Here is a 21379-nt window from a genome sequence, read left to right on the forward strand (position 1 = left end):
GAATATTACGATATCGAATTACGTTCTTATATTAAGCTACTCTCTGAAAGTACCCTTCTTAAATTTATTTATATTTAAATACATTTTCTAAAAGCTATATAATCTTTTTAAGTGGGATTCCCCTCACCTCGCCAGCCGCGTTGCTCGAGTAACTCATCCGCTTGACCTTCTTGAAAGTGGCATCATTCTCGGCCTGGGCCAGAGCCCGTTCCAGGGCATTGTCCATCTGGGCATCGCGCTCATCTAGTCCGCGGTAGCCTCTGTGGGGTTTACAAAAAAAAAGATAGAAACAAGTGTTAATTTTATGCAACCGTGCCATGAACTTTCAACGACGCGTCGTTGTGGAAAAAAATTGGCCTTTACCAAAAACATTAATGGTTTTGTATGTTTTGTGTAAACAAATGTTGCCGTCGTTTTGTGCTAAATTAAAAAGCTTGCAGTTGTGTGTTAATTTGTTGCATGAATTTGCATTGTTATAATGTCCATCACATTGTGTAGTTATTCTTTTTTTCTTTTTCATTTGCGAATTTCAGGTATTAAATGTTTATTTAGCAGTCATTTACACAGAATGTTCGTTTTCAATTTGGCCTTTGGGCAGCCTAAATTAGACCTCGGATATGTATACATCTGTTGCAGTTTATTTATTTACAAATATTCGCTTTATTTAAACATATCCTACGGGGGAAAATCCTTAAATTCTTTGGATGGAATGCCACAGTTTATAGCCATTTAATGCGGATTTTCTGAAGCTACTACATAACTCCAGCTACTTGGGACTGTTCCAACTTCCTGGTTGACTTTTTTCCTAGCTTTTCTTTTCATATTTTTACAAGCATTTGCTATTGCTTTTTCGGTCTCTGCTTTTGCCTAAGAAGGCCATAAATACTTGACAATGATTTCAATTATGCGATAAATATTTTTCAGAAGGTGCAGCGCAGTTTTTATTTATTTATGGACTAGGCTGCGGGTGGGCAGCACATTCGCACTCTGACGACATAAATACCTTCATTATTTACCTTTTCAAATTGCGCTCGAGCATTTGCCAGACAAATGCGGAGAGTAAATTGACTTGGCCCCAGGACGTGTCCATGAGAATGTGAATGGCAATGAGATTGGGGGCCACACACACAGAGACACACACGCTCGGGCTCAATTATTCAACAAAAACGGAATTGTAAAGGATATGGGGAAATATGAGAATCGGTTCAGGGGCGGTCGGTCTCAGAAGAGCTCCTCTTCCCACTCACCCGCCAAGCTTGTCCAAACCCCGCATGGTTCCTCCTCCGGCCATGCTACTCCTCGAACGTGGATGCCGCATTGTCGAACGATTCGTCTTGCGAACGGTGCGAAGATCTGTTTCCCAAAATCTGTGTCAAATATGAGAAATAAATTTATTTTTTTTGGATTTTGCTTTTGTATATAATAATATATTATGCAATCCTTAAATATTTGTATATATTAACTTAACTGCATTCTTAAATTAGATGATTTTAATGTTCTATATGTTTGCTTAAACTAATTTTAATGCTTCAGACACTTAAATGGCTTAAAAAAAAACGTTCTGAAGAGATCAGAATCATTCAAGAAATTAAGAAATAATTTCTAAACCTGACATATCCATTTAGGGCAAGATGATGTAGTGTCATTTCATTTTCCACCTCCAAAGTTACTCATCCAAAGGAGCTGTAAAATTATATATGTTTTGAGGGATTGGCAACGGACGACATTTTCTGCAAAAGTTTTAGTTCAATTTTACGCAGTCCCTATCGAGAAAGTTTTCCTATTATGGGAAATAACCTTCGGGCTATCGGAGTGCCCAGCAGCTAGCGGGGCTCCCAACTGCTCCCATTTTTGGTTTTTTTTTTCTGTTAGCATAAGAGACGCGTCTGACAGAAACCCCATAAAAATCATTTTGAATTGGCAGAGACAAGAAATTCGCAACCATAAACCGCTGTCAAAGGAAAAACCGCAGCAATGAAAACAAAACCAATTCGCCAGAGTCGAGCAAACTGGGGGCCGGGTAACAACAAATAAATATGAAATCATGCACTTTATGCGTAATGCAACAGCCTGCGGAGAGAGCTGGTCTGGGCACTTCGTCCTCAGTTGGTAACTCCCTTTGCAGCTATTTGCCCTGCTCTCTGCCCAAAGCTGGTCCAAGTGGGGAAAACCAAACAGGCAGAAACAATCGGGAACGGATACTGGATGATTGTTGGCCACTGAATAGTCCTTGCAAATTTTCACAAGTGCCCAGCTCTGTCCATATGAAAATAAGCTCATATCAGTGCTGAGTGACTTGGAGACACAGAAAAATATTGATCTATTTGTATTAATATTTGCGTTCTAAATAAAATAATAATACCTTAAAACAAAGCAATTATTGCGAAAAAAAATGTCATTTATTTATATTATTTATTATCCTTTCAAAAATCTCAACATTTCACTTTTATATACACGGAATTGTTCAATATCCGACAGACTGTTATGGCATGTTGCGCTTGGAAACGAGCATATCCCTTGGCAAGGGTATGAAACAAAAGCACACACAATTTCTAAAAGCTACACAAACAAGTCAAACAAGCGGGCAGGCGAGCGTGAGCGTGCTTAAATAAACGTTGGAATAGTCACAGGACATTCAGACATATGTACGTACATGGCACACACACTATAATAATAAAAAGAATGCCGCAAACGGCAGGAGCGAAATAAAATTGTAGCACACTTTCGCGGGCCGTTTATGCGGGCTCTGAGCGCCGCGGCACTCGCATGAGGATGTTGACAAGCGAGTTGGACGAAAGCTTATCCCTCACTTAAAGCAATTTAATGCGGCACTCTGGGAAATTAAAGGCCGCCAGCCGGGGCAGCCACATGTCTGGCCTCGGCACTCGACGCAGGCAGCAGACACTGCCGCAGATTCAGATTCAGATTCGGGATTCAGACGCTAAAGCAGACCCAGACGCTGGAGCTTAGATCCCCATTTGTCATTCGAGCCGGCGATGGAGGGCATTTATTTTCATTTAGATTGCCTCGGCCACTTGCCACTTGCCGGCGAGTGGGCAGCAACGAAAGCAAGAAAGCAAAAAAAAAGACACAAAATCAGTCAGTTAATTACGCGATACATCATATTTTGAGCGTGGCACTTGTGCAGACAGGCTGCTGCTGGCTGCCAAATATATATATATATAATATATATGTTTATATATAATTCCTGGGCTCTTTCGCACTCGAGACAGGACTAACAAATCGCCTGGCCTAAGAGGCGGCTCTCGCAAACTAACGGAGAAAATCCTTTGCCGAAATGACACCACATCAACATGAAAGCTGGAATCCAGCTTCTACTCCTACTAAAGCTTCAGGTCCTTTATTGATTTAAATGTGCAGCCGGGCAAGTGTCAGGCAATATAAGTTAATTTCCCCAGCTAGTTCTAGGTCGGTCACACGTGGCGTGTGCGTTTGCCCATTGTGTTCGGCCGGAGAAATGGCTGGGGGTTAATCTAAGATTGAGCAAACAAACAAGCTCTGATTTATTAACTTATCCCTGATTAAGTCAAAGTCAATGTTGATGTTCTATATAATTCGCCTGCTAATAGATGTGCATTTTAAATGAGTATTGTGGGAATCGAGCCAGTGTGGCAACTCGATAAGTTTTATCGCCCACATTTTTCAAACAACCGGGCTGTTAAAGTTACGATCCTGCCAAATCGCTAATATGCGATAGGACCTAAAAAAAGACCACAAAAATTCGCGAACAGGATTTTTGCAAGCCACGGTCACATTGGATCCCCTCACTTCCGTTCTCTTTCTCACAAGGCGTCCCCGAGTTCGGATTAATTTTTGTCGATCCTAAATCCGCAAGCATCGTGTCGATCCGACAGTATTTGTTAAAGCGAATCATACCCATATTAAGTAAATTTAGTGCTCTAACGTATATTGCGTCAGCCGTATCGGCAGAGTCGTCCAAGCGACCGGCATTGTTTTTGCCAGCAATTGCCCACCACGTGAGGTGGCAGTCATTTGTGGCATTCATCGTTGGCATTGTCTGTGGCTTCTCAGCGGGATCAACGCCACGTGTCATCGGAGCATTCGCACGCACAGCGTGGGGCTGCGCTTCCCATTTCGGCGGCCATACACGTGCCGATTGCGGTGATCCTCGATTTGGATTTTCTTTACCGCCTCGCTAACGTGTCACCGTTCCCTCACACGGCGCGCATATTGGATCGCCGTTCCCTCACACGGTGCACATATTGGATCACCGTGCTTTTCTTCGGCGCACCTATTGGATCGCCGTGTGTCTTTTTCGTGGCCACATCGTTCTTTGCCACATCGCCGTGCATCTTTGCCACATCGCCGTGCATCTTTGCCACATCGCGTGCGCTCTGCCGCATCCACACCTTGGCGGGCTGGTCTCGTTCCGCTCACGCCTCACGCAAGGGATTGCGGCCATCCCTGTCGCACATAGTGCGTGTCATCTTCATCAGCGCGAACGACGGAAGTAGCATTACATATCCGTATTGAGAGCTGGTGGCTGATCCGGCCCACACTCTGCTCCAGGAGCGGATAAACATGAATGATAGTGTCTAAAATATAATTAATTTTGCATATAGGAGCTTTTGATTTAAGAATTCGTACTTATAAACCTTTTCGGTCGTAATTTAGCAATTTTTTTGGGAGATTTGGCAATTATAATATCGTTTTGTCCCTCAAATAACTTAAAACACATACAGCTACACATCACCAGTCATCAGGCCTGCTGACGTCGATGGAGAAAGCGTGAGTACGGCCTAGCCGCAAATCAACAAAATAAAACTGAACCCATACTTATAATTTCGCCAAGACTTCTGAAATAGTTTGCACATCTTAATTAATTAATTGATTCAAAAGAATATTAATAAGTTAATCTATTTAATGTAAAGTAAAAAAGGAAAAAGCGTTCTTTCTTATCTTAAATTTTATTTCCTTTCATTGGATCTAAAACAAACTGGCTCAATAAGAGGTCTCGTAACGTAAATAACGTAAACTTAGGCTTAAGGATTAGATTTAGGAAAATGTCTTTCAATATTATCTCAGCCTGCAATTATATGACTTTGAAAATGAACTAATTTGATATCTTGTTGGGCACCTAAGGGGATGTAGAGCATTGGTTGTATAAGGGTGGAGCCTGAATGGACTTCACAGGTTGGGAGGGTTTAGATTGAGGCCAATAACATCGGAGCCTCATCTTCAATAGGTACACTTCCTTCGTCTGATTCATATTATTTACCATATCCCCAGCTAGAGTATCTCTGTCTACAATATTAGTTATGTAGCACCCTTGTTCATGTCAACACAAAACCCACGCCCATTTTCCCTGAGCCTGCCGAGCAGAAAAAGTAGACAGAGCGTGTTGAGGTGGACAACGCTCGGTGAGTGTGTTTGTTACATAATTAATTGGCGCCCAAACGTTAAGGCCAGCCCGATGCCTGATTAGGCACCTGTCGTTTGACAGCCGAGCTTCCCGTTAATATTCAAACCATCCACTTCTAGTTTCCGTTTAGTATTTCAAATTCTGTCCTGGAATTGATGGCATCTGGATAGGTTCGGAGCCATACCGGAGGAAATGTAATACTTTTAACTGTTTTTTTTCTATCAGTTCGGTAATAATCGAACATTATAGTTAAAAGAACATTCCAATTTGAGTAATTGATTCCTTGGAATTATAGTTCTGATTCAAAGTCGGTTCTATACCAGGATTTCAATATTCAAACACTACCTTCTTATCAGTTAGGATCGAGATTTTATCTGGCTGGATAGATTCGGCTAGTTACTCTTCTAATTGGTAAGACAAAATAAATTGATATTTATTTTACTACCCTTTATTTACATTCCGTTTACAACATTTGTACCTATTGAATGACACAACCAATTGCTATACTACCCAGGGTAAGACCTAAACTGCATTTCTCATTTATCGAATATCGTATTCATCTCGAACGACCAGTTTGTTTTCGTTATATCGTATCTTATCTTATCTTACCGTATCTCATTTCGTTTTTTTGTTTTATATTTCGAAAAGCGTCAAAAATGTTGACACACAGCAATGAAAATTTAGTAGATCTTCAGACTGATGAGTCTGCAAATTGCATCATCTGCAACGGACCAGTGTGTAATCTGGATTTACTTGAAGCCCGTTGCAAGCATTCTTTCCACAAGCTTTGCCTTGACAATTATAGCAAGAACAACGACAAATGCCCCAGGTGTGGCCAAACTTTCTCTCAACCCGAGGTAGGACCTCATTCGGCTCCTCTTAGTAGATCTCAGGGACACAAGGTACAGACACGTTCAGCGTCGCGAAATGCGGCAAAGCAAAACGGTGGTTCTGAGCAAAATTCACTGCAGGAAATTCGTAGCGAGGGTAACTCAGACTCGAGGGTGGTAACGGAAGATCACGTGGAAAAATTGATTCAGAAGTCAATGCAGACCTTCCAAGCTAACATGCTGCAGTCAGTTACAGAACAAATAACTTTGGCGTTCACACAATTGAATAGGTCCACATTTGCCAATAATGGACAAGGTGAGCCGCAGCGAGATTTCAGTCGAGACGGTTCCGATGCCAACTCAGATCGAAACAACATTCAACAGGCTAGGAATTCACCAGATTTTCGCAGTGATCGAAGTGATCTCTCTCTGGATCGACCAGACAGAATTTCGAATATTATATCCAATTGGCGTATTAAATTTAGTGGTTCAGCTAACGACATTGCTATAGAAGATTTTATTTACCGTGTCAATTGCCTCACTTCACAATGCCTGAACGGCAACTTTGAACTTCTCTCCCATTTTGCTAACTTACTGTTCGCAGGCCCTGCATTAGCCTTTTACTGGCGCGTTCATAGATCGGCAGATAACATGAATTGGAACTTGCTTTGCAGGCGTTTAAAGGAAAGATATCAAGATCAGAGATCTGATCGTGAGATTAAATGTGCCATGCGTAGACGCAAACAGGGTAACACGGAAAATTTTGATGACTTTTTGGATGCAATGCTTTCCATCGCAGATTCCCTTCGTGAACCAATGCAGGACAGTGAAATTGCGGTAGAAGTTCGTCATAATCTCAGACCGGAGATCAAGCACGAATTATTGCACATTGACACCCCAAACTTAGCAACATTGCGAAAGGAGTGTCACAGGCACGAAGAATTCTTTCTTAACACCCGAATGAAGCCCATTCAACGTTCGAACCCAAGCAAGCGTTTCGTTAACGCAATTCTGCAGGAAGAAGATTCAGAATCTCAGTCGGAGGAAGAACGTGAGGTCGAGGATGAAATTTGTGTAGTTAAGACGGCTGAGAAAATTAAGTGCTGGAACTGTGAGGAAACAGGCCACAGTTACCACAATTGCCTTAAACCTCGTCGTATTTTTTGTTATGGTTGTGGAACACCGGAGGTGTATAAGCCCAACTGTGCAAAATGTAATTCGGTTTCGGAAAACCCCAAGAAGGACATTCGTTACGCGAAGAAAACGGATGTCCGCCGCTAGCTTCGAAAATACCAACAGAACCAGATTTTGTGGCAAATGATGTTCATTCCATTTTGCCTACCTTTCAACCAGACATATCAGAAACCAAACCTTTTAACCCATACCATTTGCGGGTACAGGAGTACGCAAAGCGTAGATCCCAAATTTTGCAAGCTAATCCTGTTTATCGTCGCAAACAGCGATCTTCACGGCGAATTCGTAAATTTTGGACTCGTAAGCGATCATTAAATCGTTTTATGATTTCCTCAATCGCACAAAACAAAAGCGATATTCGGCCTTTTACAAACATAGAAATATTTGGTCAACCGTATTTAGCTCTCTTGGACAGTGGCGCCAACAAAAGCGTTATAGGTGGTGAGCTAGCAAAACAAATAATTTCAGCTAAGCCGTTTAATAAATTTAAATCGGTAGTGAGAACCGCTGATGGGCAATCGCAATATGTTGCAGGCACGATACACATTCCCCTGACTTATAACTCAATTAGTGACAACTTTGAATTCCTGATAGTACCTTCGATAAAGCATGAAGTTATATGCGGAATGGATTTTTGGCAAAATTTTGGCATTTCGATCAAGCAAACAGTTGCGATCAACGAAATTAACTGTGAACCGGAAGAACACTCGAATAATGTGAGATTGTCCGATTTACAAAAATCAAAATTGCAGAAAGTAATAGACTTTTTTCCATCATTCGAGAACGAGGGCTTAGGATTAACTAGGTTGTTAGAGCACAATATCGACACATCCAATGCAAAGGCAATAAAGCAACGATTCTATCCACTTTCACCAGCTAAAGAAAAACTTTTATGTGAAGAAATCGACCGCATGATTAAAATGGATGTCATCGAAGAGGCTCCTTCATCGCCTTGGTCTTCTCCAGTTATCTTGCACATCAAGCCTGGCAAGGTACGATTTTGTCTCGATGCAAGGAAATTGAATGCAGTCACGGTGAAGGACGCATACCCCATCCCTATAATGGATGGATTGCTGAGTCGACTTCCACCCGTACACTGCATATCCAAAATTGACCTCAAAGATGCCTTTTGGCAGATCTGTTTAGATCAAGAATCTCGTGCCAAAACTGCTTTTACCGTTCCGAATCGTCCGCTATATCAATTCAAGAGGATGCCTTTTGGATTGTCAAACGCTCCACAAACCATGTGCCGATTAATGGACTTGGTTATTCCCTATCAATTAAAATCGCATGTGTTAGTCTACCTCGATGACCTGCTTGTTTTGTCAAACAACTTCGAAGAACATCTTCTGCATTTATCCGAAGTAGCTACCCAATTGCGTAAGGCTGGATTAACAATAAACGTTCAGAAAAGTCAATTCTGCCTGAAAACTGTAGACTACCTTGGTTACCTGGTGGGTGAAGGTACTCTTCAAATAAATCCAAACAAAATCGCAGCCGTGAGCGAATTTCCGGTTCCGAAGACCCAAAAACAGCTCCGAAGATTTCTTGGTATGACTGGTTGGTACCAGCGGTTCATATCCAACTATTCCACAGTCATTTTCCATCTGACGGAACAACTACGTGGCAAAACACTAAGTTGGAACGATAATGCCCAAGAAGCTTTCGAAAACATCAAGGCCAAGTTATGCTCTGCTCCTTGCCTTGTTCATCCCAATTACGACAAACCATTCATTTTGCAGTGTGATGCTTCACTACATGGAGTGGGTGCAGTTCTAGCTCAATGCGACGATTCCGGTTGTGAGCGTCCCATAGCGTTCATGTCCAAAAAGCTAAACAAAGCCCAGCGTAACTATACAGTTACGGAACTCGAATGCATGGCTGTAGTGTTAGCAATTAAAAAGTTCAGAATGTACATTGACGGTCATAGCTTTAAGGTAGTAACCGATCACTCAAGTCTTCGATGGCTAATGAACCAATCGGATCTAAGCGGTAGATTGGCAAGATGGGCTATCAAGCTACAGGGTTTTTCTTTCCAAATCGAACATCGCAAAGGAACCGAAAATGTGGTGGCAGATGCTTTGTCTCGATCGTTCGAAGAGATTGACATCTCTGCAATAGACCTTGAAATTTATCCCGAAATTGACCTATCATCAAGCGCTTTTCAATCGGAAGAGTACTCCGCTCTCAGAGACAAATTCAAATCTCTGAAATCACCGGATTTCAAAGTCATAGATGAGTTCATCTATCATCGTGCAACGTTCCCCAATTCTTATGACGTTTCACCAGACGATTGCTGGAAACTTTTCGTTCCTGAGTCGTTGCGTCAAAGTGTAATTAGTTCGGCTCACGACCAACCAACATCTGCTCATTGTGGAATGGCCAAATGCCTAGAGCGTATCAGACGACGTTTCTATTGGCCAAACATGGTTATCAACGTTCGTGATTACATTCGAAATTGCGAAACATGCCAGACCACAAAATATCCTACCCATTCTTTAAAACCACCAATGGGAGCACAAGTGCAAAGTGAAAGGATATTCCAAAGACTTTATCTCGATTTTATAGGGCCATTTCCGCGCTCCAATTCCGGCAATATTGGAATATTGATTATTCTTGATCACTTTTCCAAATTCACCTTTCTAAAAGCAGTGAAAAAGTTTACGGCTAAAGTGGTCATCAATATATTGCGCGATGAAATATTTTCATGCTTTGGTGTACCCGAAACAGTCGTCAGTGATAACGGAACTCAATTTAAAAGCCGTGATTTCTCTGACTTCCTTTCGAAATATGGCGTTCGTCATATGTTTACTGGTGCCTATGCTCCACAATCCAACAGTGCTGAGAGAGTCAACCGTTCAATCAATGCTGCTTTAAGAGCATATATTCGCACCGACCAACGCGAATGGGACACATTTCTCAGTAGCATCAACTGCTCTCTTCGTAACTCGATTCACCAATCCATCGGTTTATCGCCTTATCATGTTGTTTTTGGTCAACACATGATATCCCACGGTCATGACTACAAACTGCTGCGTAAACTAAACCTTCTTGCAGAAGGCGAAGTAAGCCTGACAAAAACTGACGAATTCCAAAGGATTCGTTCTAACATCGGCAAACATTTGAATAAGGCTTACGAGGCAAACCAAAAGTCTTACAATCTTCGAACAAGACCCCGTTCTTTTGAGGTTGGCCAAGAAGTAGTCAAAAGGAATTTTGTACTTAGCAACGCAGCAAAGGATTTTAATGCGAAACTCGCTCCTGTAGGTATCAAGGCCCGAGTGAAGGCAAGAATTGGACAGTCAATTTACCTCTTAGAGGACATGAACGGAAAGGAACTGGGTAGATTTCATGCCAAGGATATCTGGTGATTGCTCTTGATTCCTTTTTCAGCTTTTATTGTTAATCACAGGGACTAAAAATCAAAGCTGTGGTTGTGGGAATCGAGCCAGTGTGGCAACTCGATAAGTTTTATCGCCCACATTTTTCAAACAACCGGGCTGTTAAAGTTACGATCCTGCCAAATCGCTAATATGCGATAGGACCTAAAAAAAGACCACAAAAATTCGCGAACAGGATTTTTGCAAGCCACGGTCACATTGGATCCCCTCACTTCCGTTCTCTTTCTCACAAGGCGTCCCCGAGTTCGGATTAATTTTTGTCGATCCTAAATCCGCAAGCATCGTGTCGATCCGACAGTATTTGTTAAAGCGAATCATACCCATATTAAGTAAATTTAGTGCTCTAACGTATATTGCGTCAGCCGTATCGGCAGAGTCGTCCAAGCGACCGGCATTGTTTTTGCCAGCAATTGCCCACCACGTGAGGTGGCAGTCATTTGTGGCATTCATCGTTGGCATTGTCTGTGGCTTCTCAGCGGGATCAACGCCACGTGTCATCGGAGCATTCGCACGCACAGCGTGGGGCTGCGCTTCCCATTTCGGCGGCCATACACGTGCCGATTGCGGTGATCCTCGATTTGGATTTTCTTTACCGCCTCGCTAACGTGTCACCGTTCCCTCACACGGCGCGCATATTGGATCGCCGTTCCCTCACACGGTGCACATATTGGATCACCGTGCTTTTCTTCGGCGCACCTATTGGATCGCCGTGTGTCTTTTTCGTGGCCACATCGTTCTTTGCCACATCGCCGTGCATCTTTGCCACATCGCCGTGCATCTTTGCCACATCGCGTGCGCTCTGCCGCATCCACACCTTGGCGGGCTGGTCTCGTTCCGCTCACGCCTCACGCAAGGGATTGCGGCCATCCCTGTCGCACATAGTGCGTGTCATCTTCATCAGCGCGAACGACGGAAGTAGCATTACATATCCGTATTGAGAGCTGGTGGCTGATCCGGCCCACACTCTGCTCCAGGAGCGGATAAACATGAATGATAGTGTCTAAAATATAATTAATTTTGCATATAGGAGCTTTTGATTTAAGAATTCGTACTTATAAACCTTTTCGGTCGTAATTTAGCAATTTTTTTGGGAGATTTGGCAATTATAATATCGTTTTGTCCCTCAAATAACTTAAAACACATACAGCTACACATCACCAGTCATCAGGCCTGCTGACGTCGATGGAGAAAGCGTGAGTACGGCCTAGCCGCAAATCAACAAAATAAAACTGAACCCATACTTATAATTTCGCCAAGACTTCTGAAATAGTTTGCACATCTTAATTAATTAATTGATTCAAAAGAATATTAATAAGTTAATCTATTTAATGTAAAGTAAAAAAGGAAAAAGCGTTCTTTCTTATCTTAAATTTTATTTCCTTTCATTGGATCTAAAACAAACTGGCTCAATAAGAGGTCTCGTAACGTAAATAACGTAAACTTAGGCTTAAGGATTAGATTTAGGAAAATGTCTTTCAATATTATCTCAGCCTGCAATTATATGACTTTGAAAATGAACTAATTTGATATCTTGTTGGGCACCTAAGGGGATGTAGAGCATTGGTTGTATAAGGGTGGAGCCTGAATGGACTTCACAGGTTGGGAGGGTTTAGATTGAGGCCAATAACATCGGAGCCTCATCTTCAATAGGTACACTTCCTTCGTCTGATTCATATTATTTACCATATCCCCAGCTAGAGTATCTCTGTCTACAATATTAGTTATGTAGCACCCTTGTTCATGTCAACACAAAACCCACGCCCATTTTCCCTGAGCCTGCCGAGCAGAAAAAGTAGACAGAGCGTGTTGAGGTGGACAACGCTCGGTGAGTGTGTTTGTTACAGTATCAACAGAGGAGCCACAAAGAAACGGTTTATGTACTGGAAATCGGAGAGTCCTGTTCCGTCGCTTCGCCTGTTTCTGTTGTCGTTATTAATTACACTTACTAATGGCCAACTGACCAAGCGCACATAACGGAAATGATAAGCTTAAAAGCACTTGCTCCGCCATCATTAAACACACTCCAGCGAATTTCGCTGTGCAGATTTTTAATTTGCTGCTATTCATATGTATTATATGACACAGGGTGGACCATTGGCCATAAAAATCAACAGCATTTGCTGAGCATCTTAAGAGACTTCTTCAAATATTATCTTCATTTTTGTATATATTAATTTGTATATAAAAAAGTGCCTTAATTAAAATGATTTCCCAACTCTTTATAAAATCTAGGCCCTCCTCAATCAACATTAACTTAGTTGGCCAACACTGCGTATGATTGATAACTATTTCTCAGGTGAACATCACTGCGTATGATTGATAGCTTATGTGATTATCGTGTAGAAATTTCTTAATAAGCTAAAGCTCTATGTTTTTATCCTGACTATACTAAAATATTCATAAAACTGCACCCACAAGGTCCACTTTAATGGGTTACCACAATGGACATCGACTGCATGTCGTCATCGACTTTGTATATGCTCGCAAAGTGGCGGAAAGTGACTGGGAAATTCGCTATACTTACCGCTTTAAGTCCGGACTGGCTGTGTACGGTGCGGAGACCTCTTTAATTTTGAGTACGATTATGGCCGTGATAAATATGCAAATCACATTCACGATGGTCAGGCAGGCGGACACGATGCCATTGATCAGGAACTCGGTGGGCAGGTAGTTCGTGTAGATGAACGGATACGCGCTGGTCGAGTTCATTGCCTCGTTCTTCAAGTGCGGAATCCGCTTCTCCGGATAGATGAGCCAAATGCAGGCCAGTGACCAGAAGAGACCCTGCAACAACACAGAAGTGGAAGTGGCGAAAGTGGAAGTGGCGGTGGTAACTGGGCGGCTGAAGTGACTTTGAAGTGGCCACGGTCACATGTGGTCCGGACTGGCGGCGTCTGCTGCTGCCACTGCCTTCTTCGAGGTCATGAGGTCGCCGCGTGCTTAGTTCCGGCTAGATGACGCTGCCGTTGGCATACCAAGTAGTGCTTCCCGGCCTTGAATTGTTATAAACTCTCAGCGTGTGTGGGCGCACACATACCATATATCTCTATATAAATCCCGCCCCTTGGTATATGGAACTTCATTGTCGCATTTTCTGCTCGTTCTCATTCTCTGCTCCTCTTCGCTATTTCTTTTTGATTTCGCTTTTGTGCCCTGCTCTCTGCTATTATAAATTATAATGACTCAGCACATTGCTCAGCAACTCCGGAAGTGCGTGCCTTTCCTATATACAGGCGGTCACACAATTGGGGTCAGAATAATAGTGTCAGTGATACCAATAATATGTTAGATAAAAATTTAAATAGATAATTTTCACCAGATAGAAATTGTTAAAAGACTCTTTAAGTCAGTAAATCAGTAATATGTGCTTTGTTATGTTGTATATGAAAAATAATCCTTTAATCTTTTGTATTATACTTTTAAGCATTTTTTTGTCACTTAAGGAAAAGTTTTCCGAACTCCTTTAACCCACGCTCCCATTATTCTGACCCCAATTGTAATATCCACAAATCTACAGTTGTGTGTGCTTGTTTTTCCATTTATGTGTGCGAGCTCATGACTTTTCTTTTCCTCGACTTACTTTCTATTTTCGCTATTATTCGAATTTACGACCGTTTCTGGGTAAATTATTGCGTGCTCGGATTTGAAAGTAAAGGCGGTGTAGAACGTTTTGCAATCGGAGTTCATGCTGCCAGGCCACATAAATAAGGTTGTTGGCAATTTAATAAGCTGGAATTAAGAGTCGCAATTATTGGACCTGTGAAGCCGCTGCAGTTCCTTTACACCTCCGTAGAAATGTAAGCAGCAAACAAGTACTCATACGCTCTGTTGGCCAGACGGCCAGGCAAAGCAAGGCAGAACAATTAATTGTAACACGCTTCTTGTTGCTGAGGCAAAGTAAAAAAAAAAAGAAAAATACCAAAAAAAAAAAAAAACATGGACAAAGGTTGCTTTGGCTCCAGTGCGTGGCGCTGATTTATGCTGCTCATAAGGACACGAGGGGAGCTGGGGCGACACTTGCACACATGCTCGACCGCAGCGGCCGCCATGATTAAGCGATTTCAGCGCCATTGTTTTAGCCGCTTAAAGTTCGGCGGTCCCAGTTACCAGTTACCAGTTACCAGCTAGCTGCTGCCAGTATTCAGCAGTTAGCAGTGTCCATAATTCGCCTTTTGCATCATTTTGTCATGCCTGCGGAGACCGCCTCCCGGCGGCGGCTCCTTTGTCCTTCTGTCAGCATTGATAAATGTCAGCCGGCTGTGCGCCGTTTGTTTGTGAGATTGTGAGTTTGTGTGGCCCTTTCCTGCCTGCCTGGATGCCTGGATGCCGGTTCCTGTATGCTCGCAAGTTTTTGTCTGCGGCTCCCTTCGGAGCCTTCTGCTTTATAATTTTACGCAACATCCGCCTGCAGTTGGACTCGCAATTTGCACTTGAAAATTGGGTCGAAATTTATGCACTCGCTGCGGTTGCACCACAGAAATTGGGGGGCAAACAGCTGAGAGCCGGTCCTTTCTCAGCTCTGTACTCCGGGTGCGTCTCCTACTGCCGCCGGACAGATTTATGGCCAAAAGTTTTTGGGCAATGCACTTCAGATTAATCAGCAAATTGTATTTCGGCCTAATTTATGGCGAAATTCACTTGAAGGCCCTTTAGCTCCCCACAAAAATGGAATGGGCTGTCCAACTTCTAGCCTCGTTTTGCATTTCCATTGGCTACGAGGGCTTTAAGTGCGTTACCATCAACTCACGGCTTAGAGCCACTCGGAAGTTTGCACAATGTTTGCGGCAGTTGAAATATAGCCATTTTGCGGGCAGCCAGCGGTCATCGATACTGGAGACCTCGAGTGGAGTGGAGTAGAGTGGAGAGTCAAAACTTGAGAGCTTAATACAGCATAAATGGGAATTGCGTAATTTTCCATTCGGCTGACCAAAGTGGATATTTGATTGGAATGTTCGGTTCCTGTGTTATTTACATTTCGAAGGAATTCCTTCCGGGGACGGATGGGCGTGGCCTGCCATAAATATGGCTTGCAAAGTCATTTCCGGCACCTGCTCACTCATGATGAAATATCAAACTGCGCACTCTCATCGCTGTCGGAACCGAAGGTCGTCCAGGCTTTTGTTAATAGCATGTTAATGGATCGAAAATTGCTACGCAGAAGCCGCTTTCAAGGGCGCCTTATAAATGGGCTTCCTCATCGCCGTGCGAGTACGATGTGAGTCAAAGGACTCGATTGTTTACTTCAAGTATCGGCTTACCAATTAAGCTAACTTCAGACAGAGATTACATTTTTACGTTTTTGTAAACAACTGCTCACAATTGAATATGTTCAAGGACCGTTTTCATTTGTATGCAAATCGGCAATATCAATCATATAAAATGGTGATGGTAGGGTTTTCTGAGGTTACTTTATAGAGGGTTTATTAATTGATCTTCGATGAAAAAGAATATCTAAATTACTGGATATATTTTACGATCAACAAATTACTTGTATACTTTTTTATTACCTGATCATAGGGCTTTTTTATGTTATACTAAAAATATTTACCATGAACCGAAATTAATATCAACAAATGATCAATAATACTCGCAGAGCGCTCTTTACTTCAATTAATTATTGGCTCTTAAAAAATCTGTTAATAATGTGTTTAAAATTAAAATCTTTTCCTTTTTTTCTTTATACTGCAAGCTGGTTTCAAATGCTAAATTAACTGGTACAAAAATTCCTAATTATAATATAGATTTCATAAATTTAATCTGCATAGCAAAAACCTGACCTACCTTTTTGAGGAATTTTAAATAATTCACCGTTTTGTGATTTCTGATTAAAATAATTCTCGAAGTCTTGTTTTTTTTTTGTGAAATATCTCTGCTAATTTGACTCTGATCACAGTTCGATTTTCGATACTCACACAATTGACGACGGGCGGCAGCAGGGAGGCGGAAATGGCCACGCCAATCAAGGGACCCGCGGAGCCCTGGAGCAAGGCCACGGCAACGCCAGTGCCAGATGTCAAGGCCCACAACACGCCCATCCAGAGGGCGCGCACATTGCCCCTGCAAACAAATCGAACAGGAGGGTGAAATTATTGAAAAATCAACTCTGAAGCAGGCGGCAGAAGGCTGGCAAAAGAGCCGAGATGAAATGTAAAAATAAAAATTAATTAAAAACACAACAGCCGGCGAATGACAAATGTTGCCGACCCCGAAAATGTCCACTAAACGCTCTACATCCCCGGGCCATTGAAAAAGTTGGAAAAAGGGCCGCCGGCGGGCGGGTGGCAACTGCAAATTAAGTCACATTAAGATGAATGTTTGGCCAGCAAGGACGGCTGCCGCTGACACCGCTTATCTGCCGCTTCGCGGTGGGGTCAGCAGGTGGGCCGAGAGCTCCTCGTCGTCGTTGGCAATGGTGGCAGGTGACGCGGATTTTTTACCTTTCAACAAGGGGGGTTAGCGTTGGGTGAATGGCCCATCTCTCGGTCGCGGACATTTTTTGACACTCGCGCAAGTTTGTCAAGTGTCAGCGGCTTTGTTATCGCTTCCGCCAACCAGCCTGGTCGCCCTGGGCTCGACGAGAAGTCAGGAGTCAGAGTCATTTAATGGTGAGAAATGTGGGCAAACTTTTCATTGCGTCCCGGCTTTTATACCCTTCTTAGGGGTATTATGATTCCATCCGCCAGTGTCCCTTTCTCTCCCACTCTCCCAGGCAGGGAAAGTCAAGGCCGTGATTAGTCCTAATTCCTTGGCTAAAAACTTTAGGGTGAGTCAGTGTTGCAGAGACTAGATTGCAGTAGAAAGTGATTGTAACATTTTGAGTTTATCACTCATACGCAGTGTTGTATGGATAGAAAATGTACAAAGCTTTACATTGTGAGACTGCAAGTGGTATTTTAACTAATTAACCTATAACTTATTTAATTCTTTAATATATTTATGGTATTGGTTATTATTTCGAGTACAACATTTTCTTTATTACTAAAATTACTCCTAAGGTTCTCAAGTGTTTTTAGTTCATTGTTACTTAAAAATATATAAACAATTTTTAGTAAGCAAGGTTCACCCTGTTAAAGACTCTTCTTGGATTTATCTTTACAGCCGATTTGTTTAATGTCATTCTCTTGGCTCTAATACTTTGTTAGCAGGGTGCAAGGGTATTTTAGACTTTGGCTAGCCCGAGTTACGTAACTCTCTCGGTTTTTGATTCATGCGCCTCATTTGTGCCTTGCCCTTGCCTTTGCCTATATGAAAATTGCTGGATTTTTTACCTGGGACCAACTTTTCCTGATTAATGGCGCTTTTACTTGGCTTTGGTGGGTTTTTGTGTATCGCCGAAAGTGCGAGTTTTATTTATGGAAGCTGGAGTTTGAGTTATACAAGTATTTAACTTTTATGCATAAAACAACTTTATTATACGCCGGCAATTTACGCTCAATTATAGCCCCGACATTAGTCGTATAATTTGTTGCTGCAAATTGTTTCTGCCTGAGTTTCGTAGATTGAAAACAATGCAAATGAGGCCAAAAACAGGATCGAGATTGCTTTGATGTGGGTCACACTGGACCCGATTCCGATGTGAACCGTGGATAAAAAATCGTTTAAACAAGCCTTCGGTCCCCATTTTCTATCCGCATCAGGGGAAAATGAAAAACGCCCCGAACAGACGCTCTATGCTTTTAATTGCGATTTATTTAGCTAAGCTGCTGGCCAGGGGAATCGGATTTAGTGCGCATTTAAAATGTAATAATCAACAAACACACACATCCCACCATCAGGAACCGTGAAATATGCTGAAAGTTCCGCCCCTCCGAGCCACGGATATGTGTGGATACTTCATTCCTGGCTGCTGGAAGCCAGACAAACTGCCCCACCTTTCCGACTCCCGACTCCAAATCCCTGGCTTCGGAATTCCCCCCTCCGCTGGCGACATTTGCACTGATTATTTTGGCCAGTTTGCATGTGGCATGTGGCAGCCGCCGACAGTTGCAACTATGTGGGCGTGTCGCCAGCACGCCCTCGCAGCAAAGTAGCATAAATTTAATTTGTTTCGGAGTTGTTATTCATGCTGCGGCCAGACCGAACAGAGGGCGTAATTAAAATAACATAACTCTAAGCGATTCTCCATTTCCATGCGAGGTAATTAACCCTTTCGTCACCAAATCATGGTGGTTGGATAACACGGAACGTTTGTGGCCAGTATTTATGGTAAAATTGCTCCCTTTGACAACGGAAACTAATAGGAAAAGCGTTCATTAAATATTTTAGTATTTACTTAGCCATAAAGAGTATTTGAAAATGAAAATTGAAACAAGAATAAATATATATATTACTATTTTGATTTTAGCAAAGAACAAATAATAATAACAGAGAATTATAGATGTGAAGAGCTTCAGGTGGCATAAATCTGAGATAAGATAATACCAACTATAATAGATCAATATTTGTATTTAAACCCAGTCTAATTAACCGCGGGCCTAACGTCCAAGTTGCATTCACCCTTTGACCTTTCTGAGCTGGCTTCTATGGCCTAAAACGGACGTCACGGATCCAATGGACCGAATGACAAGGCTCTATTTACACGCCCCACGTGACACAATTATTGAGCCCAGTGAGCACCGACAAGAGCCTCGGATAAGAATGACCATTGGAAACTCGGGCTGATTGCACACAGCCCGGTGATAGGCACACGCAATCCAAAGGAATTCATTATGTGTGGGCATTATTATGATGGAGATGGAGATTGAGATTGAGATGAAGATGAAGATGTGCGCCTGGACAGGAGCACTTTGGCCTGAACTCGGGCAACAATAAAGCATGAATCTGGTACCCAGGGCACTTAATTATACAGATGCGCCGCAGATACGCTATATGTACGTATATATTCAGATGTCAGCATGGACAGACCCGCCCCCGCCTCTGTCTCTTCCTTGTGTATTGTGTGTATTATTATTTTAACAATTTATTTTGTGCAATTAACACAATTGCCGACACACATTCATTTCACGCAACTTCCGGCAAATTCTGTGGCTGAGCTTAATTTATTGTTGCCGCCGCTGCCTGCCGCTTTTTCCACCGCTCTGAGGGGGCGTGGTGGCCTAAGCCTCTATTGTGGGCCCAGTTGCTGGAGGAGATTTGTGCAGACGGCGCGTGGCGACTTAAAGATTCGTTTGGCAAAAAACGATGCCGTAATAAATGTGTGCCCATATATATAGACTCAAGTGACTGCGGATGCGAAAGTGAAAGTGAAAGTGGCCGTGGAGCAGGGAGGATTGTCCCAGAAAGGCCCTCTAATGAGCACACGCCTCACATTACCAAGGCGGCCCTAGATTATTTGAATTATTTGCAAGTAATTTGTTACATTCGCACTCATAGATTTAGCTGGCATCTAAGACATCGCAAGGGCTGAGCTATGCGAGACACTGGATAATTAACATACTTAATGGATTTTGGAGTTTCGGCAAACTCTTAATTCACTTTCGAAAGTCAAGGGATTTGCAAGAGTCTCACTTCGGGGGCCTGGAGAAATGAATGACTTATGATAATGCGCTTTAATTATTATTTGAGAATGGCCTGGGAGTATTGATTTACGCATCAACGTTTTACAGCATCAATCAAGTTTGAAAGAATCACTCACATAAAACTCACTTTATCAAGCAATGACTTTCAGTTGGTCTCTGAGTTTGTAAGAAAAAGATTTTTAGATTTTTTTAAAGAAGGTTTAAGAATGTTAAATTGCTTTTTTAACCATATGCACATCCGACTGTGGATGTCCTAGATAATTTTAATTAAAAATGTGTATACTTGCAATTGTAAAGATAATTCAAGGACCGTAATTTTCTATAAAATATTTGCCATATAAAAAGTAATTTCATATCAATAAAGCTTATTTCAATTACTAAAAAGTATATTAAAGACGTATTGAATAAATGATGGTACTAGAAATTGCCTGCTTCTGCCAGTCAGTCAATTAACTTGGGCTTGAGTTATTTCTTTGATTCAAATAAACGGACAGCTGTCGCTCAGACTCGTTTCGGTCTCTGGCATATTGGCAAGTTCAAAGCCCTGCCGGCAAATGCAAATTATAAATATTCGCATATATCTTAATTGAATTCTGCATCAATTTTGAAATTCGAATGGAATTCTGGACGGCACCGCAACTGCAGCGGTGCCAGTCGTCAAATTTGATTATAACCAATAACCGCTGAATGGCCAAATGACGGAATTAATTTATTGTTCCCGGTGATTTGCTGCGTAGCGAGCTTGGACGTGTGCCATTATCCGCAATCTGCCGCTGATTGTACTGATTGATTGACATTGATTTGGGGTCTTGTTTAGGGGCTCAGCTTACCTGCCGCGCATCTCCTCCGTGGGCCAGTCGGAGTTCTGGCCCCAGGGCATCTCGGTGGTGCCCAGGATCAGGCCAAAGATGAAGCCAAACAGCAGGGAGATGAACATGCCCAGGCCCAGGCACAGGAAACCGACGCGCTGCAATCATACAAGGAGGGAAAGGAAAATCGGGGTTGAGACAGCGAGTTAAATGCCAAAAAAGG

General features: G+C 42.4%; 2 protein-coding genes and 1 long non-coding RNA gene across 4 annotated transcripts in view; 2 read left to right on the forward strand and 1 right to left on the reverse strand.

The window, feature by feature from the left end:
- LOC108081958 (uncharacterized) overlaps positions 1 to 21379 on the forward strand; it is a 125085-nt gene that overhangs the window by 55919 nt on the left and 47787 nt on the right. The window lies entirely within an intron of this gene.
- LOC108082030 (uncharacterized) overlaps positions 1 to 21379 on the reverse strand; it is a 45714-nt gene that overhangs the window by 7624 nt on the left and 16711 nt on the right. The window contains exons 8-12 of the mRNA XM_041775682.1: positions 21178 to 21314; positions 16742 to 16886; positions 13354 to 13613; positions 1248 to 1367; positions 128 to 260 (exon numbers count right to left, since the gene is read on the reverse strand). Of these exons, the coding sequence (XP_041631616.1) occupies positions 128 to 260; positions 1248 to 1367; positions 13354 to 13613; positions 16742 to 16886; positions 21178 to 21314 (795 nt within the window). The remainder of the gene's footprint in view (positions 1 to 127; positions 261 to 1247; positions 1368 to 13353; positions 13614 to 16741; positions 16887 to 21177; positions 21315 to 21379) is intronic.
- LOC138928331 (uncharacterized) lies at positions 5953 to 12184 on the forward strand. The gene is made up of 2 exons (XR_011444855.1): positions 5953 to 8233; positions 8305 to 12184. It is a non-coding gene; the product is annotated as an uncharacterized lncRNA (long non-coding RNA).

Source organism: Drosophila kikkawai, chromosome 2L, assembly GCF_030179895.1.
Source record: "Drosophila kikkawai strain 14028-0561.14 chromosome 2L, DkikHiC1v2, whole genome shotgun sequence".
NCBI classification, from domain to species: Eukaryota; Metazoa; Arthropoda; class Insecta; order Diptera; family Drosophilidae; genus Drosophila; species Drosophila kikkawai.